The sequence below is a fragment of the Pelmatolapia mariae genome, linkage group LG9, assembly GCF_036321145.2.
Source record: "Pelmatolapia mariae isolate MD_Pm_ZW linkage group LG9, Pm_UMD_F_2, whole genome shotgun sequence".
NCBI lineage: Eukaryota > Metazoa > Chordata > Actinopteri > Cichliformes > Cichlidae > Pelmatolapia > Pelmatolapia mariae.
Window position 1 is genome coordinate 37,823,004 of NC_086235.1, and position 24,497 is coordinate 37,847,500.

The 24,497-nt window shown below is 40.7% G+C and overlaps 1 protein-coding gene across 1 annotated transcript in view; it reads left to right on the plus strand.

The window, feature by feature from the left end:
- Positions 1 to 24,497, plus strand: part of reck (reversion-inducing-cysteine-rich protein with kazal motifs) — a 73,884-nt gene that overhangs the window by 3,138 nt on the left and 46,249 nt on the right. Inside the window, exons 2-4 of the mRNA XM_063484533.1 lie at positions 16,932 to 16,990; positions 18,424 to 18,498; positions 23,026 to 23,062. Coding sequence (XP_063340603.1) covers positions 16,932 to 16,990; positions 18,424 to 18,498; positions 23,026 to 23,062 — 171 coding nt within the window. The remainder of the gene's footprint in view (positions 1 to 16,931; positions 16,991 to 18,423; positions 18,499 to 23,025; positions 23,063 to 24,497) is intronic.

A 24,497-nucleotide genomic window follows, 5' to 3' on the forward strand; every position in this document is an offset into this window, starting at 1 on the left:
TAAAACTGTAACAGAATACAGTTACTCATATTTTGTATTTTAAATACATAACAGCGGTACATGTATTTCATTACTCCCCAACACTGCAAATAGTTACCCTAACCTCACTAACTTCATGTCTTTGGGAGGAAGTAGTACACAAACACAGGGAGAACCCGACCTGATGGGGGAATTGAACCCACAACCTTGATACTGTGAGGTAACAGTGCTAACCACCATCCGTTATAATGTCATGACAGCATATCATATATTTTTTTTCTTAAAATCCTCACTTTGATAGTTCCAGCATTCCCAGTGTTTTGCTTGGACAGAGATTGCTGACCCCTGTACTTTGCTCCCCAGAGACTTAGTTGAAAACACATTGCTATCAAAGGCAGCAGCAGCATAGCTGTGGATTGTAAACACACATTTTCAGAACAAGAGAATGAATCTCAGAGTAACACATTATGATATTCATATGTAGGGTGTCATTAAATACCATTTGGTTAGCAGCTGTATTGCAGATCTACTTCCTGTGCACCTACAACCAATTTCTAAACTCTTTAAAAGTTGTATTAATGACTTTCAAATCATTTTGTGTAGTGACTTTGCACCAGTGCAGGCAGGAGGATTTTGTGGTTGATTCACTTGCAGACAAAGAATCCAGCTTCAAGGTGCAGCTCCATTTGTGCATCTTTATGCTTCAGTAATCAGGCTAAACAGCAGTCAAGTCTAAAGACAAGCAAGCTACTCCAAGACAACCTAAACAACTCAAAACAATTGACATGCACACAAAGTGAAGCGGTCAACCAAAAATACACACTACACCCTATTTATGTTACCTTAACTAGTGAAAGTGTTTCCTCTTTATTAGCTGAAAGATATCCCACACGACATACGTGCCAGTTGTAACTCCAGGAACAGACATGCAGTTATCCTTTCAGCATTAAGTCATGATTTCTGCCTCCAGTAGGAAACACACTTTAGTAAGGGGCCTTTCTTGGTCAGCAACTCTTCCCATTCCCGTCTTGTCAATGAAAAGCCACAGAGTCATAAAGTTGTGCTTTATGTCAGACCACTTAGGTCTTTCCTACAATATTTGCTGAAGCAGGTATTCCTTGGAAAACCTCCATGAGAGATCAGCCATAGACTGGACCTATACTCAGCAGTAGAGCAGGGCGATATGGCCAAAAATATTTATCACGATATATATTTGAAAATTTGCGATAACGATATAACTGACGATATAATTGATGCGAGACAAAATACAACTCCACAACTTTACTAGCGCAAAAAAACACCATCCATTTATTTTCACTTAAACAAGAAGCTGTTTTTTATGTGCATTAAAGCTATATAAAAATTTAACAGTGCAAATGCAAATTCCTTGCTGAAAGTTTAACCAAAAGGCATTTCCAGTAGAAATGGGCTGACATATCCTGAGCATAACCATGTATAATATCCACTGAAGTTAAAAAGAGTTGCTTTGCAACATTAAACTGCAGTGTGCCAAATAAAAAAGTCAAATACATATTTTTCGGACCATAAGGTGCACGGGATTATAAGGCACATTAAGCGAAACAAAGCAGTCAGATAAATCAAACTTTATTCAACTCATTCTTCTTGCTTCCTCCACTTCTGTACCATTGATTCATTAACGCTGTATTCTATCACAGCTGCTCTATTCCCATGTTGTTGCAGTATATTAATGACTAACCTTCTATTGTGGATGAATTATCTCAGTTGTTCTCCTGACTAAAGTTTGGTCCGTTTACAGCATCCTGCTATGCGATTGCATTTGTCTCTAACCATCGGGAAACTTCACGTTAACTTTTATTGAGTGGAAAAGTGTTAGCCTTGATTCCTCCAGCTTCACTGTTTATGTTGTGCTAACATAGCTGTGTCGCTAGCGATCACGTAGCACATCATTACATACCAGCTAGCCCAACTTCAGTAACCTTACAAACATCACTGCTGTTTAGTTTCCTGTCTTCATTTATGTTGGAAGTGATAGCAGAGCTGTACGTTTTAATTTTTTCAGAAATCTCTCAGTCAGAACATGCTATATCATGCTTAGGTAACTAGCGAAACTAGCGAGCTAACTTCCGCTAGCTTCCTGCTAACTTCTAACTCGGTTAAATGTAATAAATTCTGTTTTCATGTATGCCTGGATCTTAAACTTCATAGTTACACCTGGTAAAGCAGCAACGCTGATCGTTTTGTTAAAGATGAAAGAATTTAGACAGATTTTTACTCTCAGTGATGCTGCAGTGTTTGTTTGACTTTGGGACCTGAAGCGGAGGGAGTTTAGGACCCAGATTACTCCCAGATTTACGAGCACCTTAGTCCGACAAATACGGCAATAACGACGGCCGCTTGCATGTTCTACAAAAAAAAAGTGCTTTGTTGTGTATCTGACGGACAAACACCAAACCAGTTCCACATCACTGAAGTTGCACCATTTTTACAAACCAATTCTGGTTCATCCGTTTCACTCAACAATCGGCCATGTGCGTATGAAAACAAAGGCACTGCGCATGCGCGTTTTACTCATATTCTATCGCGATATTTCATTTTCCTATCGTTGCCTAACATTATACCGGTATTACCGTGAACGGTATAATATGGCCCAGCCCTACTCAGCAGTGACGTGCAGATGTGATCCTTTTGAACTTCCCTTAGGAAGGAGGGAGGAAGGGAGATGTCTTTAATAAGAAGAGATGATTGGGGGTTAATGCTTCTAAATCACTGGGGTCTTTACATGGCTTAGTGATTGTTGTTGGCGCAGACAGGCATTAACCCTTCCACTGCTGCTCTGTTTTTTGCCGCTTTCAGTTTGCTCCATGTCTCTTCTGACTGTTTCTCCTCATATATAGAAGAGTTAAGTTCCAGCTTTTATTCTTCCTGTCAAATCATCCTGGACTCTGTGGCTCCATTAAAAACTAGGCAGCCTAAAGCTGAGCCTAATGACAGAACCTTTGCTGTCAGAAGGCAACGTCACCGAGCAGAACGTCGGTGGAAAAAAAGATAAACTGCAGGTGTCATTTCAAAGTTTAAACCACTGCTGACGTCACAACCAAAACCCTTTTAAGAGGCAAAAAGGGAACATCTTGCAAATATGATTTCTGCCGACAGTCATAACTGTCCTCGTGTGTTATTTAACACTTTTGTTCTTAATACTCCACATAATGTCTGTTTGTACGCCTGTCCAGTCATTTTCAGTGCTTTCTTATTGAAAATGTTTCCACCACCAGGACTGGTATCACAGTTCCTGACCCATCTGTCTCTGTCCCTTGCACTGCTGCTTTCACTCAGTTTAAGCCTTTGATGCTCTCACTTTTAGAGGAAATGGTTCACCATATTAAGCCCTCAGGTTCGTCCTGTGATCCTGTCCCTAACGATTTTTTAAATTTAATTTTGCTTAGTATAGGGCAGTCTGTTCTTACCATTATTAGCAGCAGTCTGTTCTCTGGTGAGGTTCCTGCAAAATGCAAATGTGCAGCAGTGCAGCCACTGCTTAAGAAGCCTGGCCTTGATCACACTGTCCTGGCTAATTACAGAGCTATTATAAGCTGCATTTTCTTTATAATGTTTTCTAAATATTTTAATTGAAAATATTTTCTAGATGAGCACCGAATCTGCATTAGTAAGGGTCTGTGACAACATCCTTCTTGCATGTGATTCTGGTAACCACGTTGTTCTGGTTTTGCTTGATTTAACCGCTGTCTTGAACACAGTAGACCATAACATTTTAAAATCTCGATTACATTACTCAGTGGGCACTTAAATGCTTTAGGTCTTATCTGGCAGAACTTTCACTGTGAACCTTCTCTATTCTGACTGATCTGCTGCTTCTCTGGCATCCCAAAGGGCTCAGTTTTAGGGCCACTGCTCTTTTCGTTATACTTACTGCCTCTGAGTTCCATCCTTAGCTTGGTTGGCTTTAAACTTTTTACATTTTAATGAAAAGAAAATAGAGGTGGTGGTGTTTAGAGCCAGTGGTCCTTGTCAGTCCTCCTCTGTTGATTTGGGACCCCAAACCAACAGAAGTATATTCTAAACCTGTTATTACTGAGCTTGGTTATAAGTTGAAAAGTCAAATCAGAGCTGTGGTCAGTTTTTATCATTTAAAGCGATTGGCAAGGATGAAATCTCTTCTTTTTAGGCAACACTGGCAAACAGTGATGCATACTTTTATGGATTGCAGTAATTCACTTTGTGTGACAGTCAATCAATCGTTATTCTTGCGTCTGCAGCTGGTTCAAAATGCAGCTGCATGACTTTAACAGGAAACAGGAACTCGTGAAAGAGAGCACATAAGCCCTGTTCTAGCCTCACTGCACTGGCTGCCTGTTTTTTAGAGTTAATTTTAAAAGTCTTATATTTGTTTTAAAATGTTCTCACAGTCTTGCTGCACCTTACCTCTCTGAGCGTCTTCATCACTACATGGATGTCAGATTCTAAGGTCAGCTGACCAGCTGCTCCTAGAAGTACCAGGAGGAAGCTCAGCGGGGGCGGGGCTTTCTCTACTGTTGCTCCCAAATTATGGAATAGGTTTCCCTTGCACGTTAGCCAGGCCCTTCACTGTCCACTTTTTAAAACGCATCTTAAAACCCATTTTTATTCGTTGGCTGTTGACCTTAGCAAGACTTCACTTTTCTTTTAGTTATTTTACCTTTTTAATTGGTTTGTTTGATATCTTATGCATTTTTATTTTGTAGTTCCAATGTACAGCACTTTGTGTCAGTTGTGGTCATTTTAAAGCACTTTATATGATATGGTGTTGTATGGTATGGCATGATTGGATGTGTTAACGGTTAACATCTGTTAACTATAGCTTCCACTTAACAGAGAGCATTTTGCAGTTCCTCTTCATTAAGACTCTAAGCTTTAACAATCGAATTAAGGAGTTTTTGTCTATTTCCTGATGCACTCATGGATTTTGATGTCAGTGGTTTCTGTCTCCTTTGCCCAGCTTATTATCCCAGAAGGGTATCTGATTACCAGCAGTGCATACGTGTTGATTGCCCAGATCTTGTTCTTCTCGTTCAGCTGACTGCTGAGGACTTACCTTACTCTCTGCAGGTATTTAGTGGTTGCGGCTTTCCTATGGTTGCCATTTCCCTATGGTACCAAGGTAGTTCTAACCATCCTTACTGTCTGCAATGTTGCCTTCTGGTAGTGCAATTCCCATAGTTCTGACTACGTTACCGTCTGACTACACTTCTCCAGTGCGAATGACATCCTGATGTCGTTTCTGTAGATTCTCGTGGTGTGAATCAGTTGGATGTCTCGTTCACTCCTGGCATACAGGTTGATGGCATCCATGTAGAGGAGGTGGCTGACTTTTGCTCCATTCCACAGTCAATATCGATAGACAGTCCTCTTAATGATCTGGCTTAAGCGATTCAGACCTATGCAGAACAGAATTGGGGACAGAGCATCTCCTTGGTAAATCCTGCACTTGATGGTGATTGTGCAATCGGCTTGACGTTGTTCTTCCTTTTCACAATACAGCTCAATATCCTCTTAAGACTTTCTAAAACAAATGAAAATAATCACAAAATATGAAATATTCTCAAACATGAAATTTCAGAATTTGCATCAAACATGTTATTTCAAGCAACACAAGCAGCACAGGTGATTGGTGATTAGCACTGTTGCCTCAAAGCAAGAGGTGCTGAGTTTAATTCCATCACCTGGCCGGGTCCTTTCTGTGCGGTAGTGCTGGGCGATATGACGGTATATATCGTGTGGACGATAGAAAAGTGTCTATCGTGCCATTTGTCTTCTATCGTTTATATCGTACTAACCCAAATTTTATAAATTATTACATGAAATATATAATTAACCCTTTACAACCAGTCGGAGCAGGCACACTCCGTTTTACCTAACTATTTTTAAATCCCTGTAGAACTGGAACCACGTAAGGTGGTGCAATATTTTTTTTTTGCATGTGAAACCGGAGGAGTTGTACTTACATCTAATGCCATTAGCTTGTCCAAGGTCACGGTTTCCTTCCACATATAACTTTGCAAAAATTGCATAAGAAGCACTTGCAGCAACAAAAACATAATATTCCAAACTTGCAGCAACAAAAACATAATATTCCAGAAACACGCTTTGCCGACGTTCATAAGACTTCCTACGTTGGCATATAAGTTAGCGCGAACTATTGCATGTCCGCCATTACCTGCCCGAAACCGGAAGTGGCGTCATTTTTGAGAAAGGGCCTTATAAGCCTATGTTGGTGTTTTTAAAAGACATGTTTGACTTTATGCTTTTCTGTATCGTTTCTGGGATGCTTAGAACTCAAATTACACTGTTGGAAATAGTTTATTTTGATGCATTATAATATTTATTTTCATTTTTCATGTAGTATATAAAAATTAGTGTATCTCAAAAATAAAACTATGAAGACACTCAAAATAAATTTCTCGTGGTTGGAAACTTTTGTATTTACAGTTTTGAGGGATACACCTCTTAAATTTTTTTTAAACTAGAAATATATGTAAAAAACAAAACAAAAACGATTTTCAATTTTTTTGTAGTTTATTGCACTACATGTTTTTGCAATTTATGTAGTTACTATGGACTTAATGCATACATATTATTAAAATTTGGGCTATAACGGTTGTATTGATATATGGAAACTTGAAATACTCCCACAAGCGGCACTACAGCATGTAAAAACATAAAGATAAGCTCTGGCGGACTTGGCTCTATGGTAGGTCTTAAAGGGTTAAATAGCCTGTGGCAAATATATTAGTGTTGTCGTCTCACTATACATGCTCTTAACTTTATGCAAGAAAAAATAAAGTATAAAAAAAAAGATATTTTTCGCAAAGAAACTCCGTCTCGTGGTTTGCGAGCTGGTGCTGCTGTACGTGCACCCGGATTTGCGACATACTTTACGGTAACTCAAAACAAAGACTGCACCCTCGGCACTCGCTGTTTACAGACTGCATACTTTCTAGATGACCACAGGTCAGGTCGTATATCGTGATATATATCGTTATCGTGATATAAAATAATTCATATCGTGATAAATATTTTTTCCATATCGCCCAGCACTACTGTGCGGTGTTTGCATGTTCTCCCCACGTTTGCGTGGGCTCTCTCTGGGTGCTTCCTCCTACAGTCCAAAGACATGCAGTTGGTGGAGCTAGGTTAATCTAAGGTAATACAACCTGTCACTATCAGCCTTGTCATGAATGGTATGGTCAAAGACTCTTATAAATGGTAGGAACTCAAGTAGATAACCACTAAAGATGGGAATGTGTCTTTGGACTAAATGCGACAGTCTGACAAAGATCTTAGTGTCATTTCACATAGATTGATTAGAGTACCACTGGCATCTATTTGGTGTATGCCATTTTCTTGTTTTACATTATGATCATTTACCTGTGACTGCCCACCATATTCACAGTGTATGTTTTCCTCTTGGAAGCTTGCCTGTCGAATACCTTCTTCCTCAGGACTCCCATGAGCAACTACATAGTTTTTACAGCTCTCATATTCACACTCCTCCAACACTTTTATTTTGGCTGTAGAAGCAGCAATAGCTGTCTCGACCTCAAGCTGTTCCCTTCTTGCCTTTAACTTACATTTTTCAATGCCTAAGGCTTTTCTTTGTGTCAAGGCAAGGCAAGGCAAGGCAAGTTTATTTATATAGCACAATTCAACAACAAGGTGATTCAAAGTGCTTTACAGAGACATTCAAAACAACAAATAAAAAGCATGATTTAAAATTGATTAAGACAAGCAAACAAACAAACAAAACAGTATATAAAATCAAAAATCAAAACAGTAGATAAAATCAGAACACTAGATAAAATCAGTAGTTAAAATCAAGGATGCTGCATATGCAAGCAGAACAGCACACTCTGCTTCCTCTTTCTGCTGTACAAACAATATGGATGAAATTTGATGAGCAGCTACTGGCTGAGCTTCTTGCAAAACTGAGACCTGATTTCTTTTCAGTTGGTGTAGCTGTCAGTGACACGCTGTCATCTGGGCTCAAATCTTCTTGATGCTGATGTCTTGTTGTGATGATCCGGTTTTCAGCTTCAGTTATAAAGCCACTGAACTGCTCCTCTTTTGGATTGAACCAAAACATGTGGTCCACATTCTTTCCATCTTCTGGCAACAGCAACAGGACATCATCGTTTGCACGTGTGAATTCTTCATGTAGTTTTGAGAAAATATTTAAATGCTCATCAACAATATCATTAGTCCATCAATTGTATTTATTTTCAAAGTGGACCAAAGCGTGGACCTTTTTGTGTTTATGTGCCTGCCCAGCTGTTCTTCCAGACCCTTCAGGGTTTACCTTTGTGCCCTCTTGTGGCCAGTCACACTACTGCAGCTTGGTGATCTGGAGCTAGAATCTTGCATGCCTTCATCCTTTTACACAGCTTCTAATTTAACAGGTGTTCATGAAAAAATGGTCTATGACACAAAGGCTCATTGGCTCATTTTATTAGAAGCTGAGTAACGTAATGAGGCAGAACACTCAGAAGCAGGATGGTTTTACCTAATGTAGTGGCTTATCTTCTTATAGTTCTCATTTTATCTTATACTTATCTTATAAAAAGGTAATCTTCAACCAGAATGAGGTAGCTCTTACAGAGGGTGACAAAGAACGACTCAAACACGTGGGTTGTATTCAGTGGTTGAGAGGAGGGCAGTCAAAAACTCACGACCACACACTGCTTGTGCTTTAATAAACACACTCCTCACCAGCCTTACAAGCCCGGTTGAATGGCTGCTGTCTCATCATACATGAAGCGAGCAGTGTTCATACAGCCCGTAAGGTTACTCTGAGTTAGTGAGGTAAAGATATGAGGTCCATCTCAGTCCATGCGTGGCATTCCACAAAAAGTTGTAAAAACAAAGCGCGTGCTGAAAGAGGACATCTCACAGATTGTGAAACTGCATGTTTCGTCACTCTCCAACACAGTTCACTGAACCAGCAGCAAAAGAACGCTTCATGTTTGATAAACATCGTCATGAATTCCGGCTTACTTGGCTGTTTTGCTTCCACCATGATAAAAATCACACTTCCTGCACAGCTTTTTCTCTCTCTCAGTTGTACTTCAAGATCAGTTAACCATCAAAAATCTATGTTTTCTGCATAATTCGCTTGCTTATTATGCACCAGTCTACTGTTGTGTACAGTGCTGTCGCCTGCTGTTTATTTTTGTTTGTTTGTTTTTCTTCAAAAATGACCTCCGACAAGAAAGCCTCATTTCTGCTGTTCAGTACCGAAGATGTTGAAACTTTTACAACTGATGCCAAATTGCAAAACTCTTAGCCGTGTCTCTAATGAAACCTCTGTAACTTTGCTCTGCTTTACTTCAGCAGCATCAGGTAATCATGTTAGTATGTTGGTTCATGGTTTTCTTCAGTTTTTGATCTACTGCAGAACTGACTTTGTAAAGCCAGGCCAGGAAAATCTTCTTCATATTTTTCTGTCTCTTATCTTCAGTTACTTTGACACAAAGACATCTGCTGTGATGCTTACACCTCCGATGAAGTCTCACAAGTGTCAGCTTTGTTTTTATACATAGATATGGATATGTACTGATAAATGATCATAATTGTAATATTTCTGACTGTCTGAGTCAAAATTGAACCAAATCGGGACCTTTTGAATCCGAATTGAATCAGTTCTAGAAATCAGTGACGAAACCCAGCCCTAGTAATCAGTCCCTTACAGTATGAATCACCTGTTGTTGTCACGCTATATAAATAAAACTGAATGGAAACATTTAAGATGGACAGGTCCCAGCAGGCCAAATGGAGTGCAGCTCTGACAGTGGCTGATTGAGAGTAGCTCAATAAGACTTTCAGTTGGCCTAAAAGCGATTCTGGCAAACCATCAGTCGACTCAGGAGGGGAAAGCAGTGCTTTACTCACATTGTATGCAGCGGCAGTGGGATGCTGCTGACTTCAACAGAGGATATAAGCAGGCTGTAAAAGGAATGCTTTAAAGATCTCCGCAATCCCACTGCCATACCCTTTGCAATGGAAGCAGAGTCTGGGGATCTCTTGGTTGCATGAGCTGAACGAGGTAGCCAGGGTAAGGAAAGTCTGGGCTTCTCTTCTCAGACTGCTTCCCCTGTGACCTGAAACCAGATAAGTGGTGCAAAATGGATGGATGGATGGATGGATGCATGGATGGATGCATGCATGGATGGATGCATGCATGGATGGATGCATGCATGGATGGGTATTTCACATTAGACTGTCACCTCATCTGCACCTTATCTACAGTGGTTATCATATTTACACATTCGGCTGGTCATAGATAAATTAGCTCAGGTGTATTGTTTTGACTGGGTCCATAATGAGCTGAGATTATCCTCGTACTAACAAATTCTCATACTGGACCCACTTGGTGGATTTAAATGTCGTCATGTTTACCGACACAGACATGCTCTGTTCCAAAGCTGAACTTTTAGCCGTTTGGTGGTGTTTTTGACAGGAACTCTTGAAAAGGAATGTCTGTCCTTCGGTAGACATCAGTAAACAATGGCATCTGGGCAGTGGATTAAGAGCCATATTAATTACAAAGATTTCTTCCTCCTCTCTGGTGCTCCTCCCCTGGGTGTTGCCTGGGATGCTTTAGTTTATAGACATTTGTCAAGTAGAAATATTGCTGTTCTAACATTTCACCCTCTGCTTGTGCCTGTACTTGTTATGTCATTTCCTGATCCACACACACATGATACAGTCAAAAAGCAATGTATTAGACATTACTCATTACTTTAATTAATAGTAATGCAGTAGGTTATTTAATTACTTACTTGAAAAAGTAATTTGTTACACTACTCAACGCATTACTTTGATTTTACTTTAAACTTTAGGGATGTAAAAACATTTACTGGTATAAATGGATGCTACAGATACAGCTACTTTGAAATGACAGACTCACCCCGTCCGCTGCCCTCCTATCATACTGACTTTGTTATTTTCTCTGTAGACAGTGTGCACATATTACGGGTGTAAAACTATTGCAGTGTGAACTCCTGCTTTTAGATATAGAAATTGTAGTAAGAGAGAAAGCAAGAGAGAGCGAGAGAGAGCTAGAGACAGGAATGATTTCAGCTGGATTTTTATTCTTATTTCCACATATAAGGAGACATATTTGGATCTGTACTTACATGTGTGCAAACATTGTGAGTTATGAAGTTTAACATATGTAGATACTTACACCCTCTGAGTGACGATTACAGTAATGCAGATGTTCAAACCCAAACAAACTAACTTTGTCTCACTGAGAAAACAAACTGAAAACCTGCAGATGAAGAAATTAACCTACAGGCAGAACTGCAGTAGCACTTTCAGTAAATCTATGAAATTTTGCAAACATCTATACATTTTGTTCACAATATTCTTGGGAACATTAATTAAATAACAGTATATACCTGTTTCACATTTTCACTGCCTAACATCTACTCCTACTAGCAGCAATTCATGAGATCAAATGAGTATTATTTAGTGTGATGAATTAATACTGAGCCAGCTGAATTGAGCTTTCTGGTGTGTCCCTTCATAACAGTCCCAGGTTCTCGTGTTGCCTACCCTGGTTTAGAATGATTATTACTAACACAGGCATGGTGCTAAGAACAAAACAGGCCCGTGTGCATGTTCAAACATTTTGTATACACCTTTGTTTTTGTGCAGAATAAGAAAGTTGAATTTGATTTTTTTCCCAGCTGTCCCCCCTTCTCCCCTGTCATTTTCACTGTGTCGTGTTTTGCTTGCTGTATGTCCACACATGTATGTGTACATTCTGGTACCCTTCAAACCAGGGCTGTTAGGTTGGACACTGAATTATAGTAAATAGTAAATGATAAAATGGTAACTGCAATGGTAGATGCGACGACAGCTGACCACCAAGTAATGGATTTGATCAGTGGGACCAGAGAGGAATAAATTCATCCAATTCTTTTGTTTGAGGAGGCAGACGTTTTCTCCAAGCTAATCTAGAAGTACATTTCTATATTGAGTAATACACAAACCATTTTTTAAATTCCAGTTCATGAGGATATTTTTTTTCCAATGCATTGGGCAGGAAGGAATATGATGTATTTGCTTCCATGTGTGGGCTACAGCAAACGAAATCATGTGGAAAGGTCTTCAGGTATCCTCTGCCAGAACCTCTGCACAGGCATACGGGACCACATAGCATGCATGTAGTTCTCAATGGAAATGCCTGTGCATATGTTTGACTCTGCGAGCCTCACATCCTTTCTTCTGTGTAGTGTGCTCTATGGACAGTTTTGTATTGTATGAGTTGTAAGTTTAGGCTTTTAGTCATTTTGAAGATGTTTAAGCCTCTTTGTGTCCAAATGTTTTTATCTGGATTGATGGAAAAGATCTCCCTACCACTTTGTGGTTGGGAAGAAGATTGAATCATCATTTTTATTAATAACGTATACATTTGTTGTAAATATTTGGGGTAACAGAATTTTTCTGTTACCCAAGTAGGTATTTCTAAGTTGAATTGACTGGGGTTAAATCCAGCTGATCACAGGCTGTGCACAGAAAATCTGCTGGATAGAAATGACTGTGAGTTGTGATTCTTTCCCCACACTGAGACACCACAATAACACACTTTGTAAGCCATATAGGACAACTTTCTATGGTAAAAACAAACTTTTACGCTTCATATTTCAATTATACGAACTTTAGATTATAATCGTATCACAGTTAGTCGACTAAAACTCAAACTTAAAGAATTTAGATGCCTGAAGTAGTCAGTATCAGGAGATACAGCCAGATGTAAAAGTATTTGGACAAACGTTTGTAATTTTGATTCAAAAGTGTTGCAATAACACACACACACATACACAGACACGCATAGCTTGGTCTTCATGCAGATCTCACACCTCATGCTCCTCTATCCCATATCTGTGGTATTTACGTGTTATTTGGCATGGCTGCAGCACTTGCTTCAGTACTTGCTAGAGCAGGTCACCTACTAACTTGAAGGCTGGTGGTTTGATCCCAGTCTGCATGCCTGGATTGCTGGTGTGAATGGGTGAATGTGCAAGTTGTGTAAAGCACTTTGAGAAAAGAACTATATAAGGACCAGTCCGTTTACTTGGAGAGTTCAGGTTTCAAAAACCTGTTTCAGGCTTTATTGTTAGTTTTAATGAAGGTTTTTGACTTTGTTTTTATTTTTTGTAATTCATATTTACAGAGCTTGTGTGCGATACTGTGATCTTGGTTGGTGTGAGGGAGAATTGTGCTTTAGCCATATTACAGTCCTAATGATTTCACACAGCAGAACAGTCATTCTCTCTGTTTTTGTAAATATTATATTTAGTATTTTTCCTTTATTGGATAGAGACAGCAAAGAGGAGAGAGACAGAGGGAGACATGCAGTTAAGGTCATCTTTAGTAGTTACGTATGTATGGAAACAATAGCAGTGTGTTTAAAATAATAATCATAAAATAAATAAGGAAACTTCATGGGAAGAAGATACATTATTGGCTGAAAATCCTTTTTACACAGTTTATTTTAAATGGCAACTATTTTGAGTAAAGACTATAACAAATATAGAATAAATATTAAACAAGGACAAAAGCAATGATAATCATACCTTAGTTTTATGTTTGGTTACAACCTGATTTTTTTATTCAATTGGGAATAACATAATAATCTCAAATCAGCTATAAATCTGTGCCTGAGCTGAAGTAGGCACTTTGCCCTTTTCCAGCTGAGGACCATGGCCTCAGACTCTTGTCTTCACACTAGGGTGGGGTCTGCTGCAGTGTGGGTTGGAGGCCCCCACCCGATGAAGCCAACAGAACCACATCATCTGCAGATGAGAGGAGATTCTGAGACCACCAAAGTGGAAGCTTGGTTACACCTGGAAGTTCTGTCCATAGGCTTTGTGAGAAGATCTAAACTGTTAGTGTGATTCTATTCACAGAGTCATATTCAGAAATGCCCAGGTTGGAGGCTGAATTACTTTTGAATGTAGTTATACTAAAATGACACACCCACATCGCTCCATGTATTATACATAGCTGGTCACAGTCTTCACCTAAGAGTACTCTGAGTGTCCACACACTTCTTTGTAGTATACAAGGTGCAGTAAATCTCCAAAAGTTGATTCTGTTCATCTGGACGTAGCGTTTTGTGTCACTCATCCAAGTGACTTCTTCAGTCTCAGCTGACTGCAGGTTTCAATCTTATAAACCATACATTTGCATAATGACTGAAACCAGCCCACTGAAGGAACAATGGGCTGGGAGGTCAGTTCTTTAATCTTAATTATGCAAATTCTCATGACCATTGATCAACAACCACTGATCAATGGTCATGAGTACCATTCACAGAGAGTTGGGGAATGGCTGCAATCACAGCATTGTAAGATGGCGAAAGAAGGTGCAGTAAACTGTGTTTTTCTGAATGAAGTTGATATGCTACAGTGTATTTTATTCCAACTGCTATTGAAGTGAACAGTGTGGCTCTGTGGAGGATTCCTGTGTGGATGCTAAGCTCAAATTGGGGCCACTGCTTAACAGCCAGCCATCAGCCCTTCCCAGTCCCTCCAGTTATTACATCACCTGCCATTGTTTGCAAAATCTGTGTGTGTGTGTGAACAAGAGTTTATTTGTTCTGAGGTCATTTAGGCCAAACTGTGGATGTAGCTTTAGAAATACTGAGAGGAAGTATAACATCAAATGTACACATTCAAAGAGAGAAACAGTTACTGTTCAGTAAACCTAAAGGACACTTCATCATTTCAGGACAGCCACATAAATCACACTTTACCATGAAGGTTGCAATTTTTAGGTTACAGCGCAGGTTTGAACTTTACTCAGCAGGCTCTCCACATCACACACACTCACAGCACACGTCTCCTCTTTAGACACACACAAGTGTAAAAGACCTACACACACACAAAGCTACAGATCATTTGTTTCAAGTCTGTCAGCACACTCACTTTCTTTCACATCATGCCTGCCAACAGTGGTCATTAAGGAGGGTGCAGCAAAAGGAAGCTACTGGCTGGTGCAGGGGTGTAAGCGGATTGGAAGACCAAACAAGGCCATGGATACAACAGAATGTACTTCTCATCATGTTTTAAACACATGCAGTGTGTAACGTCACACACAGACTGTGATGAAGGCAGTGTCAGTACCCCCCAGTTACTATAGTTTAGCTGTGAGGCAAGTAGTCATTCTAGTATTTAGCTGAGTAATACACATGAAAGCTTTCAGCCCTGTGTGTAGACAAGATGGGTTTGTTTTTTACACAGCACTGGAAATAATGTTATTGCTCATTTTCTCACTTTTAGTTTCGTGTTTGGCACTTTGAAGTCTGTAAAAGAAATGAAATGATTTGAATAATATGCTGTGGCCTTCATGTACATCAGATCTCATCTGAACTGAACACCTGCTCAAACACACGGCACTAATTCATGTGATCCTAACTCTTTCAGGCAAAAGTATTTTTGGACAAGATACTGAAACATAAATTGCTCCCAGTGAGTTCATCTGTTTGATAGTTTGGAGGGGTTGAAGTGGGCATGAAACAGATACTATGTTAAAGCTAATTTACATTATGGAACCTAAAGAACTGTCACAGATGTAACACTGTGGTTGAAGCAGGATTTAGGAAATAAGTACTGCAGTTTTTCGATCATGTGTAACAGCATCTTGTGCAGAATGTGACGTCTCTGGGTTTATTTGTTGGTTGTTGCTAATAGGTTTGTGTTAGCTAGTGACAGCACGTTAAGTGAGTGGAAAACAAGAAAACAAAAACACAGTCTATGGGGGGGAGAGGGTCACCTCTGTACTTGCCCTGGCTGCAACAATGACTTTTCCACTGAGCTATTTTCATGTGTTCTCTTAAGCAGTAAGTCATTCTGTATTATCGGCTATCTGCACTGAAACGGTGCAGAGCACTTTCACTGGAACTAAGTGGGTCAAGCCCATGCCAATCCCCCCGCTACCAAACTGTACACTCAACACAGTTCAGTCAGACCATTACTGTTCTCCTAGCAACTGCCAAACCCAGACTCATACGTCAGATTGCCAGACGGGAAAGGGTGATTGGTCACTCTGTTATTCTCGAGAGCACAGTGGCCACGCGCTTTATTCCACTGAACCTGATGCGTTGATGGGCTTAGCGATGTAAGGGTTGGATGCAACTGGAAACCAGTTTCAAGCAAAAGTTCCGAAGCACACTTAAATACTCACATCAGTGCATAGTGGTGTCTGCTTCACCAGTTTAATGTATTTGTATAGCATGAAGGTTAGTCACTCTGAGATTGGAAATGACGTGTCAGAAGACATCATCGTCTCATGTGGATCCAGTTGAGTCTTGCTATTTTACTAATATAGACCACTGTCAACCACTTTCATGTAATCCAACAAATAGTAGAGCTTCCCATTGTTCAAATTCAGGACTCTTTGTCAAAGTAGGTCAGGTTTTGTTTTTTGAGTTTGTTTTCTTTGCTTTTGCGTTTCGTTGTTTTAACAGTCCAAGTGCTTCTTTAACTTGCTTGGCACCATCGTAGCATTAAGCAAATTGTACTGACAAAGAACTCACTGGGGCTAGGTGCTGTTGGCATCCCAGTTCAAGCTATCAGGCAGGAAACTCTCACAAGTGCTGTCAGTTTATCTTCTTAGGTTGGTGGTTTGTGTAAACCTGTCATCTGTTCTCCCTGTTATTAACCTGCTCAGTGTCATTCTAGGGCTTTAATATATCACACTCTCATAAATCCTGACATCCAGTAACTATGCTAACTAACTTGGCTCAACTGGCATTACCCCAGTACAGTTGGAAAAATAATGCCATAAAATACCTGGATTTGCCTCCAGCCACAGCAGTGTGACTTGACATCATGTGAGAGCCATAGCTCTGGGTAAACCAAACACTGATGATGCTCTAACTGACTCTAACTTGATGCTTCTGTCTGCAGATCCCTCCTGTTGCCACCATGCTGCCGAATTCTCACCTTGCAGAGAAGCTTGTGGCCAGGTATGAACATACACATTCACAAACACATAGATGCTTGTTTCACGGCTGTGTCCATTTATGTATTTGCCCTCAGAGAGCCTCCAATGAGAGGTTTTCAACCAAGTAAATGTGCTACCTGCAGTCCTCCAAAACCCAAACAGCATGTAGCTCAGCTGGGTGTAGCTCAAATGCTGATTGGCTTACAAATGGCCCAGACCAGGTAAAGGGTTATCATGCCCCTCCCAGACAGCACCAGTTGGACCACACACTTTGGACACTGCCTCCATTTGGCAAGAGATGCTCTCTGCAGTTAGACGGGCTATCATTAAGGTCATCTAACACACTACCAATGGAACACCACGTTGATCCCACAACAAGCCTTACTCAGATCAAATCAGACCGTCTTAGGTCTTTGAAGTTCAAAATATCAACTTCAGTCTCAACCTTTTTTAACTGACAGAAGGTGACGCTTGCTCGCTCTCCATCCTCATGTCAGTGAAAGAGGAGTAAAGGAAATGTGAAAGAGGCTTTTGCATCAGAGCAAAAAGCAGCTGAGTGTTACAGTTTTATTGCTGCTTTAGCACTTTAAGGAGGTGCTGGGGAAATTGTGGTGATGGTTTCAATAGAGATGCCGAGTAGACCTTACTGTGATCTTATTGACCAGGAAGTGAAAGTTGAAAACCAGTAAAGAAAGAAAAAGCTCCGAAAATGCTGAAATAAAGTGTTGAAAGATGCAGAAAAAGGGGAAGTAGTCTTTGGAAGGGTTAGTATTAGTTTTTGTTTTTAAGTAAAACCTTTTTACATTCAAAGATTTCAAAAAATATAAATTTAACTATTGACTTTCAGTCACAGTATCTCCAAAACACCAAGCACTGCTCTGACAGAGACGCTCTGAGATCACCCAGTGGTGAGCCTCGTCCCACCCAGACTGGTTTGAGGCAGAACAAACCATGTACCAGCTTTAATTCACTTTTATTTATACAGCACCAAAACACAACAACAGTATCCTCAATGTGCTTTGTATTGTAAGGTAGACCCTACAATAATACATACAGAGAAAAACCCAACAATCATATGACCCCCTATGAGCAAGCACTTTGGCGACAGTGGGAAGGAAAAACTCCCTTTTAACAGGAAGAAACCTCCAACAGAACCAGGCTCAGGGAGGGGCGGGGCCATCTGCTGTGATTGGTTGGGGAGAGAGAAGGAAGACAGGATAAAGACATGCTGTGGAAGAGAGACAGAGATTAATAACAGATATGATTCAGTGCAGAGAGGTCTATTAACACATAGTGAGTAAAGAAGAAACACCCAGTGCATCATGGGAATCCCCCAGCAGCCTACAACTATTGCAGCATAACTAAGGGGGGATTCAGGGTCACCTGATCCAGCTGATCCAGATTTACGGTGTAGATTGTGTTATATAAAGTTGTGATTTTTGCTTTTTCCTGCAGCTCACCACTATAAAGAGTGAGTCGCGTCTGAAGCATCTCCTGCAGAGGTTACCTGGTTACTGTCCAGAGTCTATGGTGAGTCCATTTCATGTACAGCAGCGACACGTATACTAACCAACAAGATGGTTTCTATTGGAAGCCTTGTCTCATGATTGTATTATGTTGTGTCATAAGGTTTGATTGTATAACGCTTAGAAAATGTTGTGAATAAAATTTTTTACTAGCCTGAAATCGACAGAGTAACTCGTATATATTTTGGCTCTAATATGCACAATTTCTGCAGAAGACTCATATCAGCATCTCTGCAATATAACTGACACATGGACATGAGTTTGTGTGGATGCATGTTGGAGTGTGTGGGCAGGGTTCACTCAGGTACACCCATGCTTGCCTGTGCATGGCATCTTAAAGTTGGCCCTGAAGTTAATGAGAAGCCAGTACAACAGAATTTACAGGATGCAGGAGCGTACTTAGAAGATCTAGGGCCAGAGTTACTGCACGCGAGCCCAGTCCCCAAATAGTACTGATCGGTGTGGTTAGTTTTTTGGATCATTTACAACATTTGCATTGTTTTCAGTTCATTTCATTTTCTACCATGAGCTGTGCAATTTAGCTCAAACTAATAGATGATGTTCAGCTGCAACACAAGGAGCTGTTGTTAATTACAGTAAGAAAAACCAATAACTCGTACACATGTACGTTAAATTTAGGCCTACGCAGGCAGTCTTGGCAGGAGTCATTATAATGCAAACAGGCTCCAGTAATAACAGGCTCTGATGTAGAACTATAACCCATGTTCTCTAGCATTCTTGTATTTCGACAACTTGCGAAGGAATAAAACTTCGAGGAATAAAACAAACCATGAACGACTCACTGACAAAGGTTTATTTTTATACTCTGCAACCGACGCTGTTGCTACAAAAGTTTCTCCTGCTGGATCTGTTTGCTAAAAACAAAATGGATTTGCAGATTTTGTGAGGGAGTCAATACTCCTGAGCTGTAAACAGCTGGGAGGGCTGGTGGGCGGGGCAGCGTGGACAGCCAGGTTAATGCGACTCAAGAACAAGATGATGAAGGACTTTGAAATTCATACCATAGATGCATCTGTGAAAAATAGTAGTATTTCAGTCTTGTCACCATATGTGTGGTGATTTGATGTTGTGACACTGGGACACTGGGAGGCAGGTTCAGTTTGATGGTGTTTCACATGTAATTTGACTTTCCTCGTCTTGGTCTCCCTGAGAGGTTTCAGCTAATGCCCGATGCTGTCCTCATCATCTCATATACGTGTTATCCTACCCTTATCCTTTCTTATGTTGCTGTGTGAATCCTCTGGATCTTTATATAGTTACTTATTAAAATAACTCTGTTAGATTCACTGTTAGATGATTGATGGGCCGGCAGCTCAAACAAACAACAGTCTGCTTGACCAGCTGGCATTCTCACCGTACCTTTGACCACTGAGTCTGAAGCTACCCCCTGCCCTTTCAGTTAATAAACTGTGGACATCTCTGAGTGCTGATTTTAGAGTGCAGAATAGATTATGGAGATTATGATCTTTGATGTTGTTCTAGTAACCTTACTGTCCTTAATTCAGTCTCCTTAGCTTTGCTTCTTTTGCACAACTAAATGAGATTATTCACTGTGTCATGTATGCTTTCACACCATCCTAAAGGATACCAGGGGACAGGTGATGTGTGATAGAGTTCGTGTCATTCTGCACTGATGCCTTTAACAATGCCAGAGGTGCAAGAGCTACTGCTGATATCTGTGTAAGTCAGATTGATTGGTGAAGAAACAGATCAGAGTACGATCAAAAAAAGTGTCCTTGGGGACGTTTGTCTGTTCTCCATGTGTCTGTCATACCAGGCTCCTCTAGGTGCGACATTGAGACATTTTTAAGGTGGGTTGTCTGTGCGTGTGTGTGCATCCAGGTGAAATCCACTCCAGTGTGAGTCATGTGATAAAATGATGACTGTGTTTGTGTATGTCCAGAAGAGAAACATGGATACTTTCAATAGACCTGTTTTCATATTCAATCTCCTTTCTAAGTCTTTGTGACTGTTGACTATTGTATAATTAACTTCCCTGTGCTAGTACACATACGTGAGGAGTAAAACACTTTGTGTCGGGCTTTCCAAAGACCTGAAACTCTCTCTGGGTCTGTGGTTGATTAATAAGCTGTGATGGATGATTGCTGCTGTTCTTCTCTGTGAAACAGAGCTTCAATGTAAAAACAGATCACAGCCCACTGCCTGTGAAACAGTGGCTGCTGGGTGGGAGGAGGGAGCGTTCCCTTGTAGTGACAAATGTATTCTCTGTACATCAGTGAGAGATGTTACGGCCCGCAGGCGAGTAGCTGCCGACTGAATGGTCCAACCCGGCCCGCGTGGTGTCTTTGCAAAGTGTGAAGATTTTTTAAAATTTAAAATAAAATGAAAAAATAAAAAAAGGTTGTTGCTGCTGTTCATGGAAACTTTATCAAAAAGGAGAAAAGTGGACACAGAGTGTCGAGTAGTTCAAGAAGAACAGTTCCTGTTTATCCACCTGTGTGTTTGGTGTGTTCACAGAACGTTTCAGTGCTCAAGGAATAAAATATTCATCATCACTATGAGACAAATCCTAGTGAACAGTACAAGAACGGGTAAGCACAGCTGACTACAGAGAAGATAAATGAGGGGTTGGTAGGTTTGAGGAAACAACAGTCTCTTTTTACTCATAGCTGAGGGAAGCAGCAGTGAAAGCTGGTTACCTTATGGCCAGTGAAATAACCTGTTTTCAAAGCCAAACTTTGAACCCGGTGAGTTTGAAGAAGTGCTTTCTGAAGGCTGCATGTGCCCTTATCAGCCTAATAAGAAGCTCTGACACAGATAAGACTGACTCCATCAAATAAAGCTGTCATTTGTTGCATCTGAGGTTGCCATGGGAGCACAGATATTTGACCCCTGATGTTGATTCATGTGTAAAGGTGGCAGATCACAGAGTAGTGTGTTCTTCCCTTACCAGAATATAATTCTCTAGGAACTATATGTTAAACACTATGAATCAACAGAGTGTCTTTAAATAATGTTGGTGGAAGAATATTGCCTTTTCTCTAATGTTTAAAAGGTTTCTTACATTTCACTTCAACTGTTACGACACGATGATGACAGGAGCACATTAGCATGTGCAGGAATAGATTTAATACAGTTATTCAGCTCATAAGGAAGAGAATACTTCACATTCAAAATACTGTACCCTCATCATTTTGTGGAATTGTCAATCTCTAAATTGTAATGACAGTAATGAGAGTAGACTGAGGTCAGACCTGGGAATGGTGAAAACTGCATATTTTTCCGAAGATGTGTTGTTTGGTATCTGGTTTACAACAGCACATTTCATTAAATATGATTTGTCTGCTGGGGTTGTCTGCCAGCAGTTTCCAGTTAACTGAATGTAAGGTGTAATATCAGCAGCCCATCCACGATCCTGATTTCCATAAGTGAGAGATGGATGAAGAAAGCTGTGAAGAGAACACACCTGACATGTCAACAGTAACAAGTTACAAGTGTACGTCTTTGTGTCCTGTAACAGCTGGACAACATGTGTCTGTGTCCCTCAGCTGTAGGACGCAGAGGACGCAGAGGACTTTGGTTCCAGTGGGAGTTTCCACACTCGTCTGTTTCAGTTTGAAATGAAGAATGTAGAGTCTGTTCTTTGTAAAACTGAACTCTTCTACTGGCTCAGTTTATTCTGTTATTTTGTAAAGTCATGGGATTTCTGCATAACTAGTATAGTGCAGTAGATTACTACTGTGTGAGCACCAGCTCATTAAAACTGTTGATCCAACAACCTGTGAAGGAGCCATGCACAGTGTGCTGCATCATGGGTCACACCTGAGCTTGCTGCAGATGCACATCTGGAGTCGAGTAGACATGTGGTCAGCAGAGCAGCCAATCAGATCTGCTGATTCTGAACGTTTCCTTTACAGCTGTCTCTGAAAATAAATCATTGGTTAATTGTTTCTTTGAAACATTAACACAATCAGAATACTTTATTAATCCCTGAGGAAATGATGTGGGTTACAGTAACAGTAACAGACTCAGGTAATTAAATAATACAATCTGTTACAGAGTAACAAATAGCACTAATATATACAAATCACTCTATTATAAATATGAAGAATATTACAGAGTGGCCACATAATAACTAGTTCAGTTTTTTGTTAAAGCAACATTTTCTCACAAAACAACATCTAGGCCTCGGAGCGTGTCCTGCCTCACATCCAACCAGCTTCCTTCTCTCTTCAGCCAAAGTGTAAAGTCCCGTTCTATGGTTGCCAGAAACATTCTTATTATCACATGCTAATTTCACCCATTTAGTTTCATAAAAGACCTGGAGACTAATATGTCGTATTCACATCTAATTATAAAGTTACCAAAGTTCATGCTGTCTTCTCCCAAACACTGAAGTGGAATTGCAAAATTGCTTTTTTTAACAAAACCGCAGAGTTTGAGAAAAACAGAGCTACATATCTGATAATTATGTTACCTGAATTATAAAAGCTGTTATTAAGGTTTTTTGTTAATAACCTCTGACATTAACCATTTTTATGTCTCACAGAATGAACTTTGGATGTGCATCAATTCTACACTTCCAGGTAAGCCACAGGTGAAACCACGACATCCTGATTCTGATCTGCTGTTGTATTTAACGACCAACCAATTGCAAAATAAAATCTGTCTGCAAACTGTTGCACAGGCATCTATTGGAATGACATTTATTTACACCATCACCAAGTGCAGATATATACAGTGGGGGAATTGCGGGGTTCAAAGGGTCCAAGGGAAAAATCCGGGAAGGGAATCTCATTCACACTTGCTCTCCTCTTCACACACGTTCACACGGCGGGTAGGTCACGGGTCCAGGAAAACTATATACGGGGAAACGTCGGTTACTCAGAGGCAAAAACACACAGGAGATTCACAGAGCTAAGGTGTCTCACACAATCATCCAGCGATGAGACTATCTGTGTCCCGGCCTTAAATGTCCAACACATAATTGCAGCCTGATGAAGAGCAGGTATGTGAGCCAAGGGCGGGAGCCCGCAATGAGCTCCGCCCTGGCGGGGAGGTGAGAGGAGAAAGTAAACAGAAACACACGTGGCCTTGTGCAGCCGGCCGGGCAGACACGGGGACCATGACAGCACATGCAGAAGGTACCATCAGTGCTGAAATGTACAGTACATACAGTTTATAGAGGAACACGTGAGCATTGATGAGAGATGATAGCATTGTCAGGTTAGCCGGACGTTGCTGAACTGTGTACTTCATGTTCTTAACAGCATGGCTTTGTAGCAGTCGGCAGTTTAGGACCAACTGAAAACATTTGGTTGGATCTACCTGTGGAATCACAGGTGTCTAAAATGTCTCTCTGGGTATTTTCTGATGTGACACTGTTGAGGGTTGTGTCTACTTTGGGCTATGCAGCACAGTGGCTAGAGCGCTGCTGCCTCACGGTGAGAACGTCTTGGGTTTGAATCAGGCCGGGGTCTTTCTGTGTGGAGTTTGCATGCTCTCTCTGTGTTTGTGTGGGTTGTCTCTGGGTGACTGCCTCCCACAGTCCAAAGACATGCAGTTAGTGGGGTTAGAGTCACTGGTGGTTCTAAATGCCCATAGGTGTGAAAGTGAGTGCGAATGGTTGTCTGTCTCTGAGTGTTAGCCCTGCGTCAGGCTGGCGACGTGTCCGGGGTGTACCCTGCCTCTCGCTCTATGTTAGCTGGGACAGGCTTCAGCTCCCCGATGATAAACTGATAAACATCAGCAGAAGAGGATGGATGGACTGAAGGAATCAAAAAAACCTTCCTCGAGTCCTCTCAGAGTGAGACATCGTCCATCATTGATGTTCACTGATTTCCAGCAACATTCATGGATTTACTCTTAAGCTGGTCCTGCAGGTGTGTCCGTACACGTACACGATGGTGGCTGGACAGATGGGGGAGAGGTCCCACCCCAGACACGTGGAGATAGTGAAGTTCACTCTGCAAAGATCAAAATATGCAGCATGAGAAGCACAGACAGTGACTGCAGTGAACA